The 21,596-nt window shown below is 44.0% G+C and overlaps 1 protein-coding gene across 5 annotated transcripts in view; it reads right to left on the reverse strand.

The window, feature by feature from the left end:
• The window catches only part of RNF17 (ring finger protein 17), a 211,164-nt gene that overhangs the window by 41,818 nt on the left and 147,750 nt on the right, over positions 1 to 21,596 (reverse strand). For all 5 annotated transcript variants that reach the window (XM_045018061.1, XM_045018034.1, XM_045018044.1 and 2 more), the window contains 3 exons: positions 20,351 to 20,514; positions 13,815 to 13,934; positions 3,063 to 3,143 (listed from right to left, as the gene is read on the reverse strand). In XM_045018061.1, the coding sequence (XP_044873996.1) occupies positions 3,063 to 3,143; positions 13,815 to 13,934; positions 20,351 to 20,514 (365 nt within the window). The remainder of the gene's footprint in view (positions 1 to 3,062; positions 3,144 to 13,814; positions 13,935 to 20,350; positions 20,515 to 21,596) is intronic.

A 21,596-nucleotide genomic window follows, 5' to 3' on the forward strand; every position in this document is an offset into this window, starting at 1 on the left:
TAGACTAATGTTGTCGGACACGAGTTGACAGCATCCACCACGGTGGAGTTGGGTGGTGGTTGGGAGAATAGGAATACTGATTCCTTATGAGGACATAGTATTTTTTGCCCATTTGCTTGCAGGTCGGTGCCATTGATGCTGCAGTTTGCCATACAGTCTTTGATGGGTTTTAAATGGCCTCATTAATCAGGAGAGCGATCTTTGAGGAGGCCAAAGAATGGAGGAGTTGATTGTGGGTATCCATGACTTCCTCCAGTTGAATCAGGAGAGTGTCTGCCACCCTCTTTGTCAGTTCTTAAAAGAGATGAAAGTCATCTGTCAAAAATGGTGGAGAAGGCATGATGGCTTTGTCTGGAAGAGGATATGGTCCTTGGAGTCACTTCCTCCTTGGTACCTGCTTCCTGTTCCTTGAAGTCTTGAGGAGGTTCTGAATCCCTGGATGGTGTGGCCAAGAGAGTGCCTCTTGAGGATTCTCAGGCAAGGCTCGGCACTGAAGAGGCATGTTGGCAGTGCATCGCCCAAGAGTTCCAATTTGGTGGCATATGGTGGGGGGTGGCATAGAGCCTGGTGGTGCTCATACCAGGACGGTAGTGGTGGGGCCATCTGGGTATACCCTTGAGGTCTGTTGGTAGTGAGCACCGTATGAAGCTTGGGAGGAATACTGTGATGCTACCTCTTCTGGCTTGCTGTCTGAACTATTGCTGGAAAGCGGAGGAGCATGGCATGACCATAGGGATATTTCCCATGCTTGGCAGAGGCTCGGTGCAGAGGTCTCGGTACGGAGAGGAGGGGACTCAGGTGCATCTGGCATGTGGACATCTTTTGAATGGCAGAGATCTGCTTGTACCAATGGTCCTAGCATCTGTGGCAGTGCCAGGGAGACTGGATAGTGTCTGCACCGGTCGCTCCTGTGCCAATTGAGCCATTGCTGGCGATACTGATGCAGGCTCGCATACCAAGAGCGTCTTTTTAGAGGAGTGCTTACTCCTGTCCTTCAGTGCCAATGATTCGGTACCTGTGCCCATGAGTCCATGGGCCTGTCAGTGGTACCAATTACAAGCAGTTTCTGTGAGCCATGAGTGCCGGACTGAGATGCCGAAGATACCAAGTGAGATGGTGATTGCTTGCCGCTATCTCGGGGCTCGCTGTGGGGGGATTCCTGCCCTCTTCTTAGAAGATTTGTGAGAGGGGTCTGCAGCCTGCTTCTTTCACCCACAGCGCTTAGATGTAAAAGGCTGTGGGGAAGACTCACATCTACCATGTGACTGAGATCAGAGAACTGCCTCTATGAAGATAACCTTCTGGTGGAGTGTTCTTGTAGTCAGGCTACGAGCACAGAGGACAGAGAATTCTGACTCTGAACATACGGCGGTAAGAAGGAACTGAAGGAGTGTCGCCTCGCACAACCTCTTATAATCTCACCTGGAGCATGAGGCAAACGTATGACACACATGCGGGTCAATGGAACTGCTGCTGAAAACTTCTGGCTCGTGGGGCACATGCGCACCCACATTTGGAATACGAATAGGGACCATCACTCGAAGAAGAATTCAAAGTTGTGGTTCTTTCAACCACCACAATAGCCTAACCTCATTACACACTGATAGAGTTGGCAGTATACATGTTAAAGCAAATTAGGAAACCAACATGGATTCTACCTCTATCTGCTGTTGGGATGGCAGCATTGAAAATATGGCCTCCTTCCTTCCAACAAAGGTCTGGTTCTCTGTGTGCAAATACCCACCACGCAATGGCATTCAGACACTGCCCGTCTGAGAATGAGCCAGCATTTCACTCTCACGTCTCAGTTTATACTTCTTAAGATGCCTAAGTATGTCACAAGTGATTTGAAATGGCAATGTGTTTAATTTTTCAAATAGTATTAAAAATACATTTAAGCAAGATGACATTTAATCTTAACATTAACTAATGAGTAAGGCTAAGATTTAGACATGGGTATTTTTAGTAAAAGTCATGGACAGGTCATAGGTAACAAACAAAAATTCACGGCCTGTGGCCTGTCCATGACTTACTAAAAATACTCATGACTAAATCTCTGTTCTTGAGGCCCCTTTGATCTGGGGGCCCCCTGCTCCAGCGATGGGGGGTTGACTGTACCCGGTGGCCCAGTGCTCCAAAGACCCAAGGACTGCTCTCCTGATGGCCTCCAGGGCCGCTCCCGGGACCACTGCTCAGGCACTCCCTGTGGTCAGCCACACAGGGAGGGGCCAAGAAGCGAACCAAGTAGTTGGCCCCGGGGCCACTCCAGTAGCAGCCAGTCCTGGGGCAGCCCCAGGACTGCTGCTCAGGCGCTCCCTGGACTACTACTGCTCCGGCGCTCCCTGGGGCCAGCTCCACTGTCTGCTTTTCAGGCGCACCCCAGGCCCAGCTGACCAGGACTGCCCAAGCAGCGGCCGGTGTGGCTAACCCCAGTGATTGCCCAAGTGGCTGGTCCTGAGGCCACTCCAGCAGTGGCCGGTGCGGCTGGCCCCAGGGACCACTACTCTGGCGCTCCCTGAGGCCAGTCACACCAGCCTGCTGCTTGGGCACTCCCTGGGGCCGCTCCCAGGAACACTGCTCCAGCTCTCCCTGGGGCCAGTCACACTGGCTGCTGCTCAGATTCTCCCAAGTAGCAGCTGGTGCAGCTGGCCTTGGGGCCACTGCAGCTGTCACAAAGGTTGCGAAAAATCATGGAATGCGTGGCCTCTGTGACAGAATCGTAGCCTTACTCATGAGTTAAGGAGGGGTTCTAATGTTGGTACATGAATCTACAAAGGACTCGTAAAAGTCAGTGGTAACAGCCACATAAATAAACTTTGTACCTTTAAAAATTAACACTGAAGGCCTAAAAATTGTGACAGGAGTCACAGTTAAAGCAGAGATCATGTAATGTGCTGTCGTTATGCTACCTGTGACAAATATATCTCCTGAGCCAGGTAGGAGTTACTTTGTTCAGGAAAATCAACTAGTTTTATTCCTTCCATCAAGTATGCCTAATATACATTAAAGGGAAAAACACATTTAGAGTTTTATTCCTTATGTCTGAACATAAGTTAAGTTACCAGAAGATGTATTTCAACAACTCTCTTTGTCAGTAGTTCTTGAAGGAGTTCTACAGCATCCTGCTGCCAAAAATTTCCAACCTAGTTAGTGAGAGGGAAAAACACAAAAAACTCAAACACTTCTAAAGATCAACAAGCGCAGTGCACTAAATCATGTACTCAGTATATATTTTCACCATAATATTCTATAATACAAATGTGTACTTAATACAACCCAAAACCTATTTGACTCTCTTCCTACAGTTAAAAGTTCGTGCACTATGTGGTATTAGCCAATAACTATATGTTAGTTGTAGAGTACATCACATTAATAGATATGTACATGGTATTAATATAATATACATTATACATAGGTGGACTGTGGGAAGTTATGTTAAATGAATGAATTATACTCTTCCCACAATTCTTTACACCCACGTCAAGCATCCCACAACACTTTTTGCAAAGCTGAATTTAGTTTTGGCATTAGAAAATAGAATATTTGTCAAAGGAAAGCTGCATGAATACTTTGTACCAAGTACAGTTAGGGACTACTTACATGGCTCATCAACTTGTAAAGTAATATTCAAAACGAGGTATGGGAAACCATAGGGAGGTATGAAGGACAAAGATGGCACAAACTAGTGGATTAAACTGATGTGTAAAGAGTTTTATAACTTGCAAAACCATACTGTAAATACTACTAGCTGAAATGTGTATCTTTGAAGCTGTACCCCATAGGATTATTTTGCTATTATATCCTACTATTCCAGCCAGCAGTATCAATTCATGTGTTTCTTTTTTTGAAATTAATCCATTTTATTCTTATATTTTATTAGTATTAATTCCTTGGAATTTAGGATGTGTTGAGGCATGTGTTTTCTGAAATGCAAGAAGCCTACCGGCCTGTAAGATTCGGTAAGATCTGCTATATAGCAAAAAGTAGAAGTAGTTATAAATATGTCAGCATAAAAGCTGGCAACCTTTGGCACAGATAAGAATGGTTCCTGAACTTTGGGGAACCAAAGGGAAGAATTATCCACATCACATCACAGGTTTATCCGGCTTCTACAACCGGTTGCTAAATGCAGGGTACACCACAATTTGGAGGTCATCAAGAGAGCCTAGGTTGGCCGTTTTGGAGTGAGATAATTCTTAATATATTTAGAAAGTAAGTTTCATAATCCACTAACCTATAGGAGAAGAGTACCCATAAATTTCTTAGGGTACAGAAATAAGATTTGGGCATAGTAGGTTGGGCCTGAATTACATAGGTCAGGATCCTATAAAATATCTTGTAAGGGAATCCTTTTCTTAAACCTTCTTCTTCTACCTGCTTTGGAGTTAGTTTTTTTCTTCTTCTTAACTTCTCAGACTTCTTAGGGTCTTAAGCTCTTAAACTAAGTTCTACTTCTTAGATCTTTTCTATCTTCTATCATGCTATCAGCGCAGCTTTTGCAGTATAGTATAATTACTCAGCATTCCTAACCATTGAGGAAGCCAACACCATCGTGTAATCGGGTATGCTAGGAGTGAGGCTGGTCCTTCACCTCCTATTATCGGGCTCTCAAGGAAGGGTGTGAGTATGTTATGTTAAGGTACTTATAATAGAAATGTTAGCACCAGGAGTTTTGGAATTCTTTTACTGTTTTGCAGTTATAAGTTTCATTGCATTTCTTATTTTTATGTTAACGTCAAAGATTTTATCAATTTGGTATTGTCCTCAGTGTACGCGTTCTTGCCAAGCACCCCGAGAGTCCTCTCCTGATTTAGAGAACTCTGAGTTCTTGAACTTGGTAGTCTGAATTTGATAAGAACCTATAAATCTTCTGGTCAGATGCAATCAGTGGCGAGCCATAAAAGCTAACCCATCAAATTCAGCTCAACAAAGCACACCTTCTGGGTAAGCTGAACGTGCGGCAATCTAAAAACTGCTTCCCAGGAGGAGGGTAAGTATGTCCTCCTTTTTGTATTATATTGTTTTGTCTTTAGACAATAAAGTTGAATAAATTTAATTATTTGGTCTCCTGAACAATTTTTAATAATGAACCACAAATGTAGTCAAACAACTGGCTATATCTTTTAGTCAGTAGTGGCAAACTGGATCTGAACTCCTTGGCACAGTAGTGCTAAATTCTACAGAATACTGTATATTCTGCAGTCATGAGATGCAGAGACCATTCAGAATGCAAACTTTTTTTTTTACCTAATAAAAAACCATTTGTGAATGTTTTCCCTATATATTTTGTATTGCTACCTATTTGTATGCTGTAGGAACGTGTTATTTAAAAAGTTACCTCTACCTTACAGTAACTGGAGTTCTTAGGGATGTGTTGTCCATATGAACTCTACTGTTGGAGTGCATGCACCCCAGGCACACAAGATCTGAGTCTTTTGACCAGCAGTGTACGTTAGGGCTGCACATGTACCCTATGAGTCTTCATGCTCCTGTACCAAGGCCATTAAGGTGACAGTAGGCCCAATTGCCACTCAGTTACTTCACCACTGTGGAATCCAGGTTTTATAGGATTCCATAGCAGCAGGGAAGAAAGATGGGTCATGGACTACATATAGACAACACATCTCAAAATATTCCAGTTACTGTAATATAAGCAACTTCTTCCTTTCTTTGAGTGCTCATCCATTTTTATATATATATAATATATATATATATATTATATATTTTCCACTCTTGTGACTAGAAAGCAGTGACCTGATGTGAAGGAGATGGGTGCTGAGATGGTGGATCTAGACTAACTAGTTTGTAAGAGATTTTAATACAACCCAAAACCCATTTGAATAGCCTTTGGGTTGATAATCAGCAATGCCAGAATAAGTTTAGGCAACTACCTGAAAGATTTGGTCCTCTGCAAATAAAAGGAAAGAGGTCTTGTGAGCATCTAAAGTATGCAGCCTAACCTCTCCTTGATTAGAATATGGTTTAGGGAATATATTGGTGGGTGGATCATTTGGCTTAAATGAAAGTTTAACTACTTGAGTAAGAACTTGAGATGAAGTCTGAATGATACTTTATCCCTGTGAAATACTGTATAGGGAGGTCTTTCTGTGAAAGTGTATATTTACACACTACTTCTGACAGATGTACAATTGCTATAAAAAAGGAAGTCTTCATAGACAAGCACAGGGGTGAGCTGCAGACGGTTCGCAACGGTTCGTGCGAACCGTTTGCTAAAATTAGACGCCGGACAGAGAACTGGATGCTAAAGTTCTCTGTCCGGCGTCTAATTTTAGCAAACAGTTCGCGCGAACCGTTGCGAATAGGGTGACCAGACGTCCCGATATTTGCTTGTTTGTCCCGCGTCCCGACCAATGTTAGGTCGGGACACTGGGCAAACAAGCAAAGGCTCCGGAGCCCGAAAGGGCTCGCACCCTCCCCTGCCCCGACTCCGCACCCTCCTTCCCCCATTGGATCCCTCCCCAAATCCCCGCCCCCTCACTGCCCCATTGGCTCCCTCCCCAAATCCCCGCCTCTACCAAGCACGCCATGCCCAGGAGACGCAGGGGAGCACGGAGTCGGGGTGAGTGTGAGTCCGGCCTGGCACCTGGAGGGAGAGTAGGGGGGCAGCCCTTCTCCCTACCTGGACAGCGGGACTCGGGAGCAGCCACTGCTGCAGCTCCCACTGCCGCGGGGGGAGGACGTGACCAAGCACGTGGCGCCCGGGCCCGAATCTGGGCCTGCTGCGGGGACCCAGCAGCGCGCACGCTGCGCCCAGCCCCTGGCCAGTCGCGTCTGGGCTGGCTGCCCAGCTGGTGCAATCCCGCGGCGGAGGCATCGGCAGCCCAGCCCCGTTCGTTCCCCTGTGGGACCTGGGGGGGCTGGGGCCTGCTGCCCCTATTCCGGGGCCGCCCGCGGCATTGCACCAGCTGGGCAGCCAGCCCAGACGCGACTGGCCAGGGGCTGGGCGTGCGGGGTTTGCCCGCTGGGTCCCCGCAGCAGGCCCAGACTCGGGGGGTTTGTGGGCGCCAGAGCTGCAGCCGCCGAGCCTGGCCAGCGGCCGCTTCCTCCCTCCGGAGCAGTGGGAGCTGCAGCAGCGGCTGCTCCCGAGTCCCACTGCCCAGGTGGGGAGAAGAGCCGCCGCCTGGCCCCGCAGGCCACCCCCTACTGGCTCGGGTGGAGCTAGGACAGTAGCATCGCCGTCCCCGCGCCGCCCGGCTGTTGAGCGCCTGCAGCTCCCCTCCTGGAGCCTCGCCCGAGCACCCAGCCCCTGCCGTGCAGAGAGTGTGCGGCACCGCCAAGCCCCGCTGCGGCGCCTGACCCGGCCGTTCCCGGGGGGGGGGCACCCCTGGAGAGGGCTCGGGCCGAGGGCGCGGTTAGCTCCGCCGCGCAGTGTGACCCTGCCAGAGGAATAATGCGCAGGGACTCGCTAGGGCCCGGTGCCAGGCCAGGAGTTGGCAGCAGCAGCAGCAGCCTTTCTCCTACTTTACTGCGCCTAGTGAGAACACCACCCTGTTCTCAGAATGGAGCCTAAGTACCAAGCATCAGGGTGCAGTGGGCATCATCCTCTTCTAAGCCAGGGCAACCAGTGTCTGACTCTAGCGAGGGACAGATCTACCTCAGCAACAGCTGTGTGAAGAGGCTGCTGGAGATTATAGAAGGGTCTGAGTTTCTCAGGCTGCAGGTGGAGGGAGGTGGCTGCTCTGGATTCCAGTACAAGTTTTCCTTGGACACAGTTATCAATCCTGATGACAGGTTGTTTGAACAAGGTGGTGCTCGTGTTGTTGTGGATGTGGACAGCCTGGCCTTTGTGAAAGGTGCAATGGTGGATTTCAGCCAGGAGCTAATCCGCAACTCATTCCAGGTGGTGAGCAATCCACAGGCTGAGAAGGGCTGCTCGTGTGGAACATCCTTCTCTGTCAGACTCTGAGTGGACTCCTCCTTGGGTGTTGCTTGGGTGGACATTGAGCCAGAGACTGTCCTCAGCATTGTCTCCAAGGGTTTCTCATTTAGCTATTTTCTCAGCTTCCCCAGTTGTCCTCCTCAATCTGTTATACAGTTACTGCAAATATCCCCGTTTGCCTATTTGAACTGAGTCTGCAGCCAAGACCTATAGGGCTCTCCCTCCAAGGGTTTGAAATAGGCTTTAAATCCCACACAAAAGCATCTTCTGTCCTCTATGAAGCTCCAGGAACTGCTGAATATAATGAGTGGACGAACATCCCTTAAATCAGAACTTTTTATAGGGAACCCGTTGTTAAATCAGAACTTTTTATAGGGAACCCGTTGTTAAGATTTTGGCAGCTCATCACTGGACAAGCATAAGGAACAAGTTGCCAAGGGTTCAAATGAGGATCCAATTAAGCCTGTCAAAACCAATGAAGATCCCATATGGAGGGAGTTTTTGTTACTGGTGGAAAAACCCAAACTAGGTACTTATGGTATTTAACCATAATGAGATGGGGGAAAAAAACCTACTCTTGATAGGAGAATGGTATGCAGAAATGGCTGCCAGGTGCACTCTGAGGGCTGTTTAACAATCCAAAGTTCTTCAGTGAAGTAAATATTCCAAAGATAGTTAAAAATAAGTCAATGGGTTGCATGTGACACTGTTCACACCAAATCCCACATCTCTTCCATTCAGCTGCATAGGTTTGTTTCCTACTTTGTAGCAAAATATTTTGGACATCCAAAGAACAAAACCTTTTATGAATGACATCCATCCAGCAGCCAGGCTGAGAGATAAAGGGAGACTGGGTTTGGATGCAAAATGTTCCTTTTATCTTGAGATATCAAATCTGGTAGAAGAGGTAAAGGTTTCGGTGGACAAAACAATAGGTTCAATCCTAGGTACCAAAACTGCCTCGACCACGCAGTCCCTATCATGATGATCCTGCAGCACCTTGTCTGTTCTTTCCAAATACCCTGGGAATTATCTGGAACAGAAATCAAGACACTTTTTGTTGTTTATTACAAGCAGTTCTAATGATCGATGACCCCATTCCCGGAATATAAACTGTGTACAAACGAATCTTTGATCATCCACCCAGGGTCTGCTAGAGCACTTTGAAGACTGAGGAGATGTATTGCTCTGAGAGATACACGATGCAATATGCACTGGTTCCATAGCCGAAATGCTTCCTGACACAGCAGAGATGAGCATGTTCTTCCCTACCTGTTTGTATAAAGCATAGCCATGGTCTTGGTCACCAACTGGAAGTCAATCCTTTAATCAAGAGTAGGAAGACAGCACAGGCTCTGTGAACTGCTCTGAGCTCTAATATATTTATGTACAGTTCAGTCTCCTTGCAAGTCCATTGGTCTTATGTCTGATGACAGTCCAGGTGCATTCCACTCCCCATCCCAAGAGGAACTCATTTGTCACCAAAGTCTTACTGAGAGGGGTGGAGAAAAGGGTACAACCTTGTACACCAAATTGAGGTTTTTCCACCAATTTAGTGATATAAGATTTGTGAGCGATCATCAGAGACATATCCATAAGATGCTTTCTCAGTATGTATGCAGACTCTAGTCAACCCTGCACACAACGCAAGTGTAAACTTACATTCTGCATGACTAACGTGCAGGAAGCCATGTGTCCAAGGAGACCCAGAAAAGTCCAAACAGTTGTATGTGGATCTTTTTGAGGCTGATTGGCAAGACTGGATAGACTCAACAACAGCCAGAGCTTACCTGCCCAAACAATGAGAAATTTGTTATCTGATAAGTTTCTGTTATCAGCTTCTCTCCAAATTCATTGCTAATGGCCCCCAAAGGTGGAATTCAGAGGCCGTCCAATGTTATTGGTGGAGGCTCTGGGACTTGGCTTCACTCTTAAGCTCAGGCCGCCAGAAGAGTTCCTCCACAGCTGTAGAAACACTCCAGCAACCAATTATCAGCATTAAGACAACTTGGTATAATATATTCAACTATGCATCAGACAATATATATCTAAGTCTCCCTTTGAAGAAAAATTTCAGTCCATATTCTGGTCATTTATATGATTAGGGTGAGTTGCATTCTGAGAAAAGCTACCAACAGAAAGAAATGATCAACTAAGGGATTACACAATCTGTTGCACAGCTTCTCTCCTCATTCATTACTCATGGGAAGTAGCAAGCAATGAATCACAAAAGCAGGTATTCCCAATCTGACCTTCCCCATCCATTTTGAGGGACACCTCAGGAAAGGCTGTTACAATAGGTGGTGGAGTCACCTCTATAGTTCCAAGATACAGAAGATGTTCCGATCCTATACAGAGGAAAAAGGTTTCTGTCCGAGTTACTGCCTAATATTGAAGAAGGTAGGGTGGCATCCAATTCTGTACTTGAAGGGACTCAACACCATCTGTTGCTTCAAGTTCAGGAGGGTAACACTGGCCTCTATAATTCATCTTTAGATCCACATGAATGGTTTGCGACTCTCAACCCTCAGGATGCATACTTCTGCATGTTTCCATATATTCAGCATGCAGGAAGTAATTAAGATTTCAGGTGAGATAGAACCATTGCAATACAGAGTCCTTCTATTTTGTCTCTTTCCAGCACTGAGAGTGTTCACCAAGGTTATAGCTGTCTCGTTAATAGGCAGTGCCATGAATGGAGAATATCCAAGAGTTTAGGAAAGGATTCTTGTACCTCTTCAACTGGTATTTTGAGAATCAGCTATTTGTCTGAACAGGTCCTGAAAGCTCTTGTATTCACCCAGTTGGGATGGGACCACTGCTGCATCTGGGAAAGAGGATGAAACAGCTGCTGGCATTAAATGATCCTCTGGTTAAGCGTGCTGCTGCTCAAAAAATTCCTCATGGGTTCAGGTTCATGTATTGAATTTTGAGACATCCTAGATTCCTGACATGGGAGTAGGAAAAAAGGATCTCTTCCTAAGAGGTGGTGCAGCGGTGTGATGTCTAGGATATTATTCTCATGCCCCCATTCCCCTGAGAGACCTAGACCCAAATTAAGCCCTCTCCTCTCTTTTCAGATCCATAAGGGCCCCTTGGGGAATAAATAGGGGATCCTTCCCCACTGTGTTGTGAGTCATAAGATGAAAATGCACATTGTATGGGGCCTGCTGAAACTTGAGTACTAAGATGTATAGTGCTCCTACATGACATTAGCCTCAGTGAGGCTGTTGGTGCCTTTGAGATAGAATGCATCAGTTTTCAGGTCCTTTGATATCACGTGCTTCCTCAGTGACAAGAAGGGCAGAGCTGTGAACCTTGATGCAGGAGAAGCAAGAATTGAGCACAAGAGTGCCAATATACCTAGTAGATGCATCTAGTGCGGAAGTGAGTAGCATCAAGAGCTGACAAGGCCGGCACTACAATGATCATCACTGACATGATGTTCAGTGCTGAGGTGATAACTGAAGCCTTGGCCCTCGTGCTGGAGATAGTCGGTTTTGATTCCAGAGGGTAAATGCGCCCTCAGAGCTGCCGTGGTACCCAGTTTGGGTGGTGGAGTCACCGTAGAGCAGGAGCAGTGAGATGACAGACATCCTCTTATTGGAATCTCCTAGCGGGGATTTGCCCCTGCTGTTCCCAAAGAAAGTGATGCTCCTTTTTATCTAAGGACGTAGGTTTTTCAGCCCTACCTGAGTTCAAAGCCACCAGTGTTTGTAGATGTATTCCAGGAGCTAGTGGATCCAGAGCTGACAGAGACACTCCTGGACTGGATAGAACTTGAGGGGGTATTCCCTGCTCAGATCAGAGGGCCATAGAGTGGCCTAACAAAAATATCTTTAGAATATGCCTCACTAGCTTTCAAGATAATTTTAGAAAAACTACTCACACTGTATATTTATCAGGAATATATGCTTTCCTTAAACAAGAGAAAGCATCTCGTGTATCCATCAAATATTGGAATTGCCACATCACAAGATGGGCCACCACACAAGTCTCAGGAGACTGACTTAGGGTGGGACATTATGAAATCTCAGTACTGGGAAACTACAGTCAAAGAATAAAACAAAAGCAATAATGAAGTAACACATCCCAAAGAAATAAAACTATTAGAGTAGCTGTCTGTTGGCAGTCTAACTATCTAATATTAATAAGTACACACTTTATTTACAGATAAGACAGTGAAGAGTAAAGGTGTGGATACTGAAGAGCTCAATCTCGCAGTCTCAGGCAGTGAGAAGGAACTGAGTGGTCACTGGGATTGGTCTGCCCTTTATGCCCTCAGTATGGGAATACAAGGACACAGGGTATGTCTACATAGCCCATGGCATCAAGCCTCCAACCTAGGTTGATCGATTCAGGCCAGCAGGCCTCAGGTTCTAAAATGATGCTCTAAAAATATCTGTACAGACAAGCTTTAAGCTGGGGCTCCAGCTGCAGCTTGAGCTCTAAAGCTCAGCCCCAGCCACAACTTGAAACCACTGTCAATACGTACAGCTATTTTTAGAGCACAAGTGTGAGCCCTGCTACCCTAACTATATTGACCTGGGCTGGGAGGCTTGCTCCTGTGGGCTGTGTAGACATATGATTAGGGTACAATGTCCACAATTATCCAAAAGACTCCAGTTTCTAGTGCGTGGGGGACATGTACACCAAGAGTGGAACACATATGGACAAGCACTCTGTGAAGAATTAGGGGGCCCCGAAACTGAAGTTAGGGTCAGTGTGCTGTACTTTCTTTTGGCAGCTGGAAGACAGTGGGGTGAAAACAATGGGTTAGACCAAGAAGAAAGGCGACAGAGAACAAAAAGGGGAAGAGAACAAACATCCCCCCCAATAGTGCATGAAGATTTAGTAATATTTATGCATTTATATTTAGATTTAGTCTTATTATATACAATAATTGTTATAAACAGTCTTATTGTGTTTATTTTATCTTGCTGATATAAACAGGCTTCATTCTTAACTTTGGAAATATAAAAATTATGAAGACCAGCTGACTTAAATTGCATTCCTCTTTCTGATGTTCAGCTCATGAGATGATTCACTAGAGGTCTTTGGGACAACTGTGGGGAAATGTGTTTGAGAGTGCCTGTAACTGTACATGAGAAAAATACACATATATGTAATGACTTATTTACATGCATAATAATCAAGCTGGTTGGAAGATCTTTGAAAGATTTTTCATCAAAGCAGATATATCAGATCACTTTCAGACCTGAGCTGAAAACCTGACCTTTTCAGTCCAAAACAAGACATTTTGACACTTCCATTTCAGAAAAAGGGAATGAAAATAAATGTCAATACCTAAAAAGGTGTGAAACGCAAGTGTCATTTTCTGGCCAGCTCCAACAAATTACCATGATTATGCGTGTAATTGTGGATGTGCCTAATTAAGAAAGTCTAGTCCCAAATGTGTAGAATAAAAGAATGTGCATGGGGGAGGAGGGAAATGGGTGGAGGAGATGGAGAATAAGAAGACAACAGGAGAGGCGCTGTACATTACTGATTTCAGCTGTCCTTCCATATGGTTGCTAGCTTAAGAGCCCAATTTTTTGAACCCATTTGTTATATATAGATTGCAACAGATTACAGAATTGCTTTAAACTCAACTATTTTGTTTTCCAATCCTACTATTAAATGAATCATTCACACTCTTTGTTTTTAGGCAGCCTATGAATACAAAATAATTACAAAACTGCACTTAAATTACATATTTACAATACAGAAAACAAAAGTCAAGAATTTCATTCTTATAAGTGAATATCTGACACTACAAACTATCACTCTGAACTCAAAATTGAATTCCCAAATATTGGCTAGATGTACAAGAGTATTCTTTATTCCATGTAATATTAATTAGTATATTAATTTTAGTAACTACCAAAAGTCTTCAAATTTAGTGTTTACTCACTGGCACTACTTTATAGAGCTGACATGGTATGCAAAATGTAGGTATGTCAGCATACAACACAACTGGATAGAGATGACACTGAGGGATCTTCTCAATGTAGCCATAGTCCACGTACTGCACCTATAAAAAATAAATAAAATGAAAATTTACTTTTCTAAAAATGCTGCTTCTTAGAAAAAAATCACTCTCTGGTAAAACAGTCAATTTCTTTTCTCTAAAAACACATGGTGTCTCAGAGCTGGAGGTGGGGCTAGTTTGGGGTCAAAGAACAAGGGCCACCCATACCTTCTTCAGGTTGACATAAAGGGGGAATCTCCCCAGACAGTTGTTCCTGCTTTCATGGCTCCCTCCTTGAGAAATTTACGAAACCTAAATTTCCTACTGTTCAGTCTTACTCAGGAATGACCTGCAGATACTGCCCTTGGAAGGGACATGTGCTTCCCCTGAGTACTATAAACAGGTGTTGTAGTCTGATCAGAATCAACTTGTGGCACTTATCGTAGCTTTTAAAGCCAGGGATCGCTAGCATACTCCCCTTAGCTACTGGAGGGTCGGGGGAATGAGGGGCATACGGTAACAGTTTCCCAGCAGAACTGTTTTGGGAGTGGGGCAAGATAAGGAACCAGACCCCTCGTAAGCTAGTTCCTAACTGTACTCAGAACTAAGAGGCTTTAACAATTTTAATAACTATTTACAGTGTGCAGTTGGAAAAAGTCAGCATGGACAATGAAGCTCTGTCCTAAAGCACAAACAGTAATAAAGAACTAAGATGGCAGCAGTCTGGCAGCCTTTATTCCCTTGGTTCAGAACATGAGCAGAGTGGGGGTGCATGCATGGACCACCTACACTGCTAAAGAAGGTTCTCCAGTCCCGGGCACATGGAATATATGTACAACCTGAAGTACATTATACACGAGGATAAATGCTTGAAGAACTGAATAGACAGTTCAGGCAAACTATCATTAAGACAAAGAGTCATGCCAAAAGGTAGGGGGTCAGATAAAAGGAACATGCCTACTTGGAGAACATAAACTGAAACATAATAATAGTACTATCAGCAATTCATTCAGCATGTGATCATTATGAAACATTTAACTTTTTAAAAATAGATTACTTATTTTGAAAAGGTGACCACATTCAAGAGAGGACGAAATCCATAAGTAAGTCATAATTACAAAGTTTCTATGCTCTTAGGATTTTACTATTGCCAGCAAAATCAAAAAAGGAAATATTACTCACCCTGTGCAATAACTGTAGTTCTTCAAGAGGTGTCCCCTTATGAGTGCTCCATTTCAGATTCGTATATGTCTCTCATGCTCTTAATTGTAGATTTCTAGCTAGCAGTTCATTTGGCCCATGCACCTATCCTATGCTTCCTCATGACATACATTGAGGCTACACAAGGCTGTGTGGGTGAACCACCTTCAGTTCCTTCTCTACTCAGTCATCACCTAGAGCAGTGGCTCTCAACCTTTCCAGACTACTGTACCCCTTTCAGGAGTCTGATTTGTCTTGCATACCCCCAAAAGTTTCACCTCACTTAAAAACTACCTGCTTACAAAATCAGACAAAAATACAAAAGCGTCATAGCACACTAGTACTGAAAAATTGCTTACTTTCTCACTTTTTCTATATAATTATAAAATGAATCAATTGGGATAATAATATTGTACTTACACTTCAATGTATAGTAGATAGAGCAGTATGAAGTCATTGTATGAAATTTTAGTTTGCACTGACTTTGCTTGTGCTTTTTATATAGTCTGTTGTAAAATTAGGCAAATACCTAGATAAGTTGATGTACCCCTGGAAGACGTCGGCGTATCCCCAAGGGTTCACATATCCCTGATTGAGAACCACAGCTCTAAAGAGCAACCAAAAAAAGGGGAAAGAGGCTGGGTGGTGGAGCACCCAAAGGGGGATACATCTCAAAGAACTTCAATTACTGCACAGGGAGAATAACATTTCCTCCTGCTTCAAGTAGTGACCCTACAGGTGCTCCACTTCACATGACTTCTGAGCAGTATCCCTAGAAGTAAGGGCGAGGGAGAGGCTTTGGAACAGGATCTAGAATCAAAGGTAGTGCTGCCAAGCCAAGTGGTGCATCAGATCTGATGGTATGGAGCAGAGCATAATGTTTTAAAAATGTATGGTTTGAAGACCAGGTAGTGGTTCTACATATCTCAGATACTGGGACATTCTTAAAAAATTCAGCAGCAGTGTCTTTCCCATCAGCCCAGGGACTGCTTGTTGCCAGCTTCTAGGCTTATATAGGACCCGCCTCTTCCTGCCCAGATGAGCCTGTTCTACTTAAATCCCTGCTACCAGTCTCTTTCTCTAGATGCAGTCCAGGCAGTTAAATGGCCCACTTAGCCATTTTAAACCTTTCAGGCCTTGTGGGGGGTGAACGCCACATCACAGGTCCCAAGATGGAGTGGGGTACTAATGTGGGGGAAGGTATTACCCAGACCCCTAAATAAATCTGGATGATACTGGGTAAGCAAAAATGGAGAATCCCTCAACTTGGGAATGAAAGGCGGATATGGCAGCCAGGTGTACCTTGACCGAATGGATAGATAATCTAAATGTCTTCAGATCCTGCAGGTAGCTTAGGATGAGTGAAAGAGGAATTGATTCTGGACGCAGATACTGACTGTAGTAGGAAGACAGCCTGATACATAAGCCCTTGTATCAGTGGGCTTGTATGAGGCCTGGGCTAAAGTAGTAGTCAAAGCATTGCTAATATAAAGCAAGGTCAGCAAGAGACAGCCTGTAAGCAGGAGTTAGGCTCTGCCTGCGTACACACTCATAGAGCCTGGCAAGAATAGAGCTGGTAGTGCAAAAACACACACTTTCCTAAGAAAGACTAGGCACAGGACACTCACAAAAACACATTCTGGAAGGATGGTACCAGAACACCCCGATACCAAGTACGGTACAACCCGCTCTCCCCCAAATATAACAGGAACACGCTGACCCATCTTAAAGACAAGGTCAGGATGACAGCACGATGGATAGAGATGTTTTGACTGAACCAACATGAACAAGGTGATGGGTGGCACCTAGGTATGTCAGAGGGTGGCACCTGGATATGTTAGAGGGGCAATACGTAACTTGTTTGTATCGGTGTATAAAGAGATATTTCAGAAGGAGTGTTTCTGGCCAGCCGAGGGAGGAATGGAAAGTCCCTCCATTCACTGAGCAGCGTCCATTGTCACAGGCATACATGTCTTAGTATCCTCAAAGAGTCTGCCAGGTGCTATTACTGTACTTAGTCAACAGTAAACCTGGCTGTGCGCCTTCATGCCTTAATGCATCTTGTGGTCTCAAGGTCTGCTGTGCCAGCTACCTGCGAAGTGCTGGGGAGACATACAGAGGGAATGCATGCAGCCAAACATCTATCAACACTGATGACCACACCAGTGGACAATCTCTTCCATTTCTGTTGGTAAGTAGGGAGAAATGATGTTATTCTACTGTTTAATAATACCTGCTGTACCACAATAGAGTAGGAAATCTATATACCCAAGAACCATCCCGGATCCACACCCGGAGGCACAGAACTGCCAGGCTGGGGTGTAGAGAGTGATCTGCATCCTGAGACAGGATATGAGGAATGGTCCGGTGCTTGATCAACAGCTGGACACAGCTGATGGAGGTAAGGGTATCAAGCTTGTCTCATCCAGGTAGGTACTATGAGGATAACTCTGACGTCATCCTACCTGATCTTGTTCAGTGCTCTAGAATTAAGGGCACTGGGGGAAAGGCACAGAATCTACTTTTCTGCCACAGTAGAAGCAAGACATCCCCCAGGGAGCAGTGACCCAAAGTCCCCCTTTAATAGAAGAGAAGGCACTTCCTGTTTTCAAAGGTGATAAAAAGATGAATATCTGGCCGTCCTTAACTCTGAAATATGCTATGGAGAACCTAAGGGTCCAGCTCCTATTTGTAGTCATGGGAGAAGTGTCTGTTGAGGGCATCAACAGTGGTGTTCCAGATTTCAGCAGTCTGCTTTCCAGGCATCTGGCTGTGGTGGCTATGGAACCAGTTCCAAAGTAGCTTCAGCACATAAGAACGCAGATCTTGCTCCTCCCTGCTTGTTGATGTAAAACTTGCAGAACATATTGTTCATCATGGCCTTGATTGTTTTGTCCCTAATGAGGGGCAGGAGATGAAGGGAAGGATTCCTGACCACCCTGAGCTCCAAAAGCTTGATGTGGAGATTGGTTTCATGGGACTGTCCATCTGCCCTGAACCAAGATGATGTTGAGGTGGGCACCCCACACTAATCAGGATGCATTACTCTAATTGAATCTATTTCCTCATGTTAAGTATCCTCACACGTTCAATCAGTCATCTCAATTATCACTTCAAAGTTTTTTTCTCCCGATTGGCCTCTTACAGTTGGTATGGCTACTTCCACCTTTTCATGTTCTCTGTATGTATAAACTTCTTCTTGCTGTATGTTTTAGTCTATGCATCTGATGAAGTGGGCTGTAGCCTACAGAAGCTTATGCTCAAATAAATTTGTTAGTCTCTAAGGTGCCACAAGTACTCCTGTTCTTTTTACTGATAGAGTTGAGTGACAGAAACGGACACCTGCACAGGGATGGAGTTGCTCCTTCCACTAGTTTAGAGAGTTCATTATGTACACTGTCAAAGCATTCCTGTCATAGAATAGACAATTCCTAACCAACCTGGGAAGCAGCAGAGCATAACCTTGCATGGATTGATCACAATGGTACAAGCTGCCATATGGCTCAAGAGTTGAAGATAGATCCTTATTGTGGTTTGAGAGCTCCTCCGAATTGCCCCTACCAGTCCTGAAAGAGTCACAAATCTGCCTAAAGGGAGGTACTCTCTGGCTGTCATGGAGTCCAGATACGCCTCAATAAACTGTATCCTTTGTACTGGTATTAATGTGGATTTCTTTACATTCAGCTGTAGACCCAACTCATGAAACAGAGCAAGAGCCTTCTGGGTTGATAACAGTGACTTGAAAGAATGGTCTTTGAGATACTGGAAGACAAGAATTACTCCCTTCCGAAGGTAAGCTGCAACTACTACTACAATCTTCAAAGATATCCTTAGGTTCCAAGGATAGGCTGAGCACTTGGTACTGGAAATGATCTTGGTCTATGATAAATCGTAGGTATTTCCAGTATGATGGGTGTATATTTATATGGATATAGGAGTCTTGTAGGTGGAGGGATGAAAATCAGTCCCCTTCCTCTAGTGAAGTAATTATAGTAGCCAATCACAATCCTGAACTTTTGGGATTTCACAAACTTGTTCAGCTGTCTTAGATTGAAGATTGGCTTCCAACCGCCATCCTTCTTTGGTACTAGGAAGTATTGAGTAGAACCCTCTGCCCCTGCAAGGGAAAGGAACCAGTTCTACTGCTCCTAGATGGAGGAGAGAGTCCACCTCTTGCCTTTGTAAAAGCTTGTGAGAAGGCTCCCTGAAGAGGAATGGGGAAGAGGAGGTGGAAGGGTGACTGGCAACAAAAAGGCAGATGAAATTCAGTGCTTACCAGTGCAAAGTAATACATACCGGAAAAATATAATTCCAAATACACATTCAAAAGGATGGGGTCTAAATTAGCTGTTACCACTCAAGAAAGATCTTGGAGTCATCAAGGCTAGTTCTCTGAAAATGTCTGCCTGATGTGCCAAGTATCAGGAGGTAGCCGTGTTAGTCTGTATCCACAAAATCCACCGGACTTGTTTTTGCTTAATGTGCAGCAGTCCAAAAAGCTAACAATGTTAGAAACCATTATGAAGGGGCTAGATAAGAGAAATCATCATAACACCACCACATAAATCCATGGTATACCCACACCTTGAATAAGGCATGCAATTGGTTCACCCCATCTCAAAACAGGTACATTAGAATTGGAAAAAGTACAAGAAAGGGCAACAAAAGTGATTAGAAGTATGGAATGCCTTACATAAGAGAAGAGATTAAAAAGTCTGGGACTGTTCAGATTAGAAAAGCGATGACTAAGGAGGGACAAGATAAAGATCTACAAAATCATGAATGGTGTGGAAAAAGTAAGTGTTATTTACTCCTTCACATAAACACAAGAACTAGGGGCCACCCAATGAAATTAATAGGCAGCAGGTTTAAAACAAACAAGTATTTCTTCACACAGTGCATACTCAACCTGTGAAATTTCTTGCCAGGGGATGTTGTGAAGACCAAAAGTATAACAGGGTTCCAAAAAGAATTAGATAGATTCATGGAGGATAGGTCCATCAATGGCTATTAGCCAACATGGTTAGGGATGCAACTCCATGCTCTGGGTGTCCCTAAACTTCCAACTGCCAGAAGTTGGGACTGGATGACATGGGATGGATCACTTGATAATTGCCCTGTTCTGAACATTCACTCTGAAGCATCTGGCACTGGCCACTGTTGGAAGACAGGATATTGGGCTAAATGAACCATTGGTCTGACCCATTGTGGCCAATCTTGTGCTTTTATGAATGATCACTTATGCCATTTGTCATAAAAGAAAAAAATATCAAACTTACCCTGACTGTACCACCACCAGCTTCTGTAACTTTACCTCGATACCACATGGTATCCGATCCTCTTACAACACAAGCTTCTTCCTTTTCCCAACAATATGGTTCCAGAAGACCAAGACATTTAAAGTTATTTTGTATATCAGTCATCAATTTGTTTAGTTCATTTTCTGAACAAGAATTGGGTAAAGAGAAAGTGAAATTCAAAAAATGGATTTCAGATTTATAGGTGCAAATAATTGTTTTAACCACTACATATATAGTTACTGTATACTAGGCTGGGGCTGTAGAACAATAATTTAGAGGTTAAACTATACAGCTTTTCACATTTTAATTTCCAAATATCTTCCACTAGGTTGGGAATCTTACCTATTGCAAGTCCTTCTAATTCCACTGTGTTGGAATAATAGTGGCAAATGTAGGGGTTATATTATAGAAAATATATTTTCCATATTTTAAAGCATTTAACACTACCTAAGGACAATGGCTGAAATAACTTCCAAGCCAATTTCATACTTAGTTATACAAATTCTTAAAAGAAGAAAAAATTGCTATTAAATGTAAATAGGATTTACATTTTGTCAAGATAAAACATGAAGTCTGGGTTGCAAAACCACATCCCTGAGGAAGTTACTGCTATTATTGAGAATATAAGGATAAATAGTCCAGGATTTATCATGTTGGAAAGAAATCTAGGATGGCTTCCTTGTTTATTTGTAGAGTCTGATTCCCAAACAGAGCTTAGAGTTCTCAATGACAAAGAAGTCAATACAGTAAACTTGCGGAGCTTCCTAACATACAGAAGAACTCTAGGTGAACTGAAGAAGTATACAGGGGAGTCGCTTCTTACGTGGGGGTTAGGTTCAAAAGTCAGCACGTAAGGCGAAAATTGCATATAGTCAAATGCTCATTGAGTGGAATGGCGGGCGGAATCACCCACACTACAGGTACAGTATTTAAATTGTTATTTTTTCTCTTTTTGTTTTGCCGAGCACGTATAGTTAAAATCGCATAAGTTAAATGCACCTATGATGCAACTCCACTGTAGTTTCCAAAAGTGTTTAAAGTAAATTTTAGGCACATAAGGCAGCAGTTGAAGAGGGAATATTACAGAAGCAACAACTAATTCTGTAACTGTATCTCTGAAGTGAAATATCTGAAAATAAGGCTTTGTGACTGCATATCATTGCAAACAAAATGAGGGGGAAGCTGATAAAATTCAACTGTGAGACAGCAGCAATGAACAAAAAGA

This window comes from Mauremys mutica, chromosome 1 (genome assembly GCF_020497125.1).
Source record: "Mauremys mutica isolate MM-2020 ecotype Southern chromosome 1, ASM2049712v1, whole genome shotgun sequence".
NCBI lineage: Eukaryota > Metazoa > Chordata > Testudines > Geoemydidae > Mauremys > Mauremys mutica.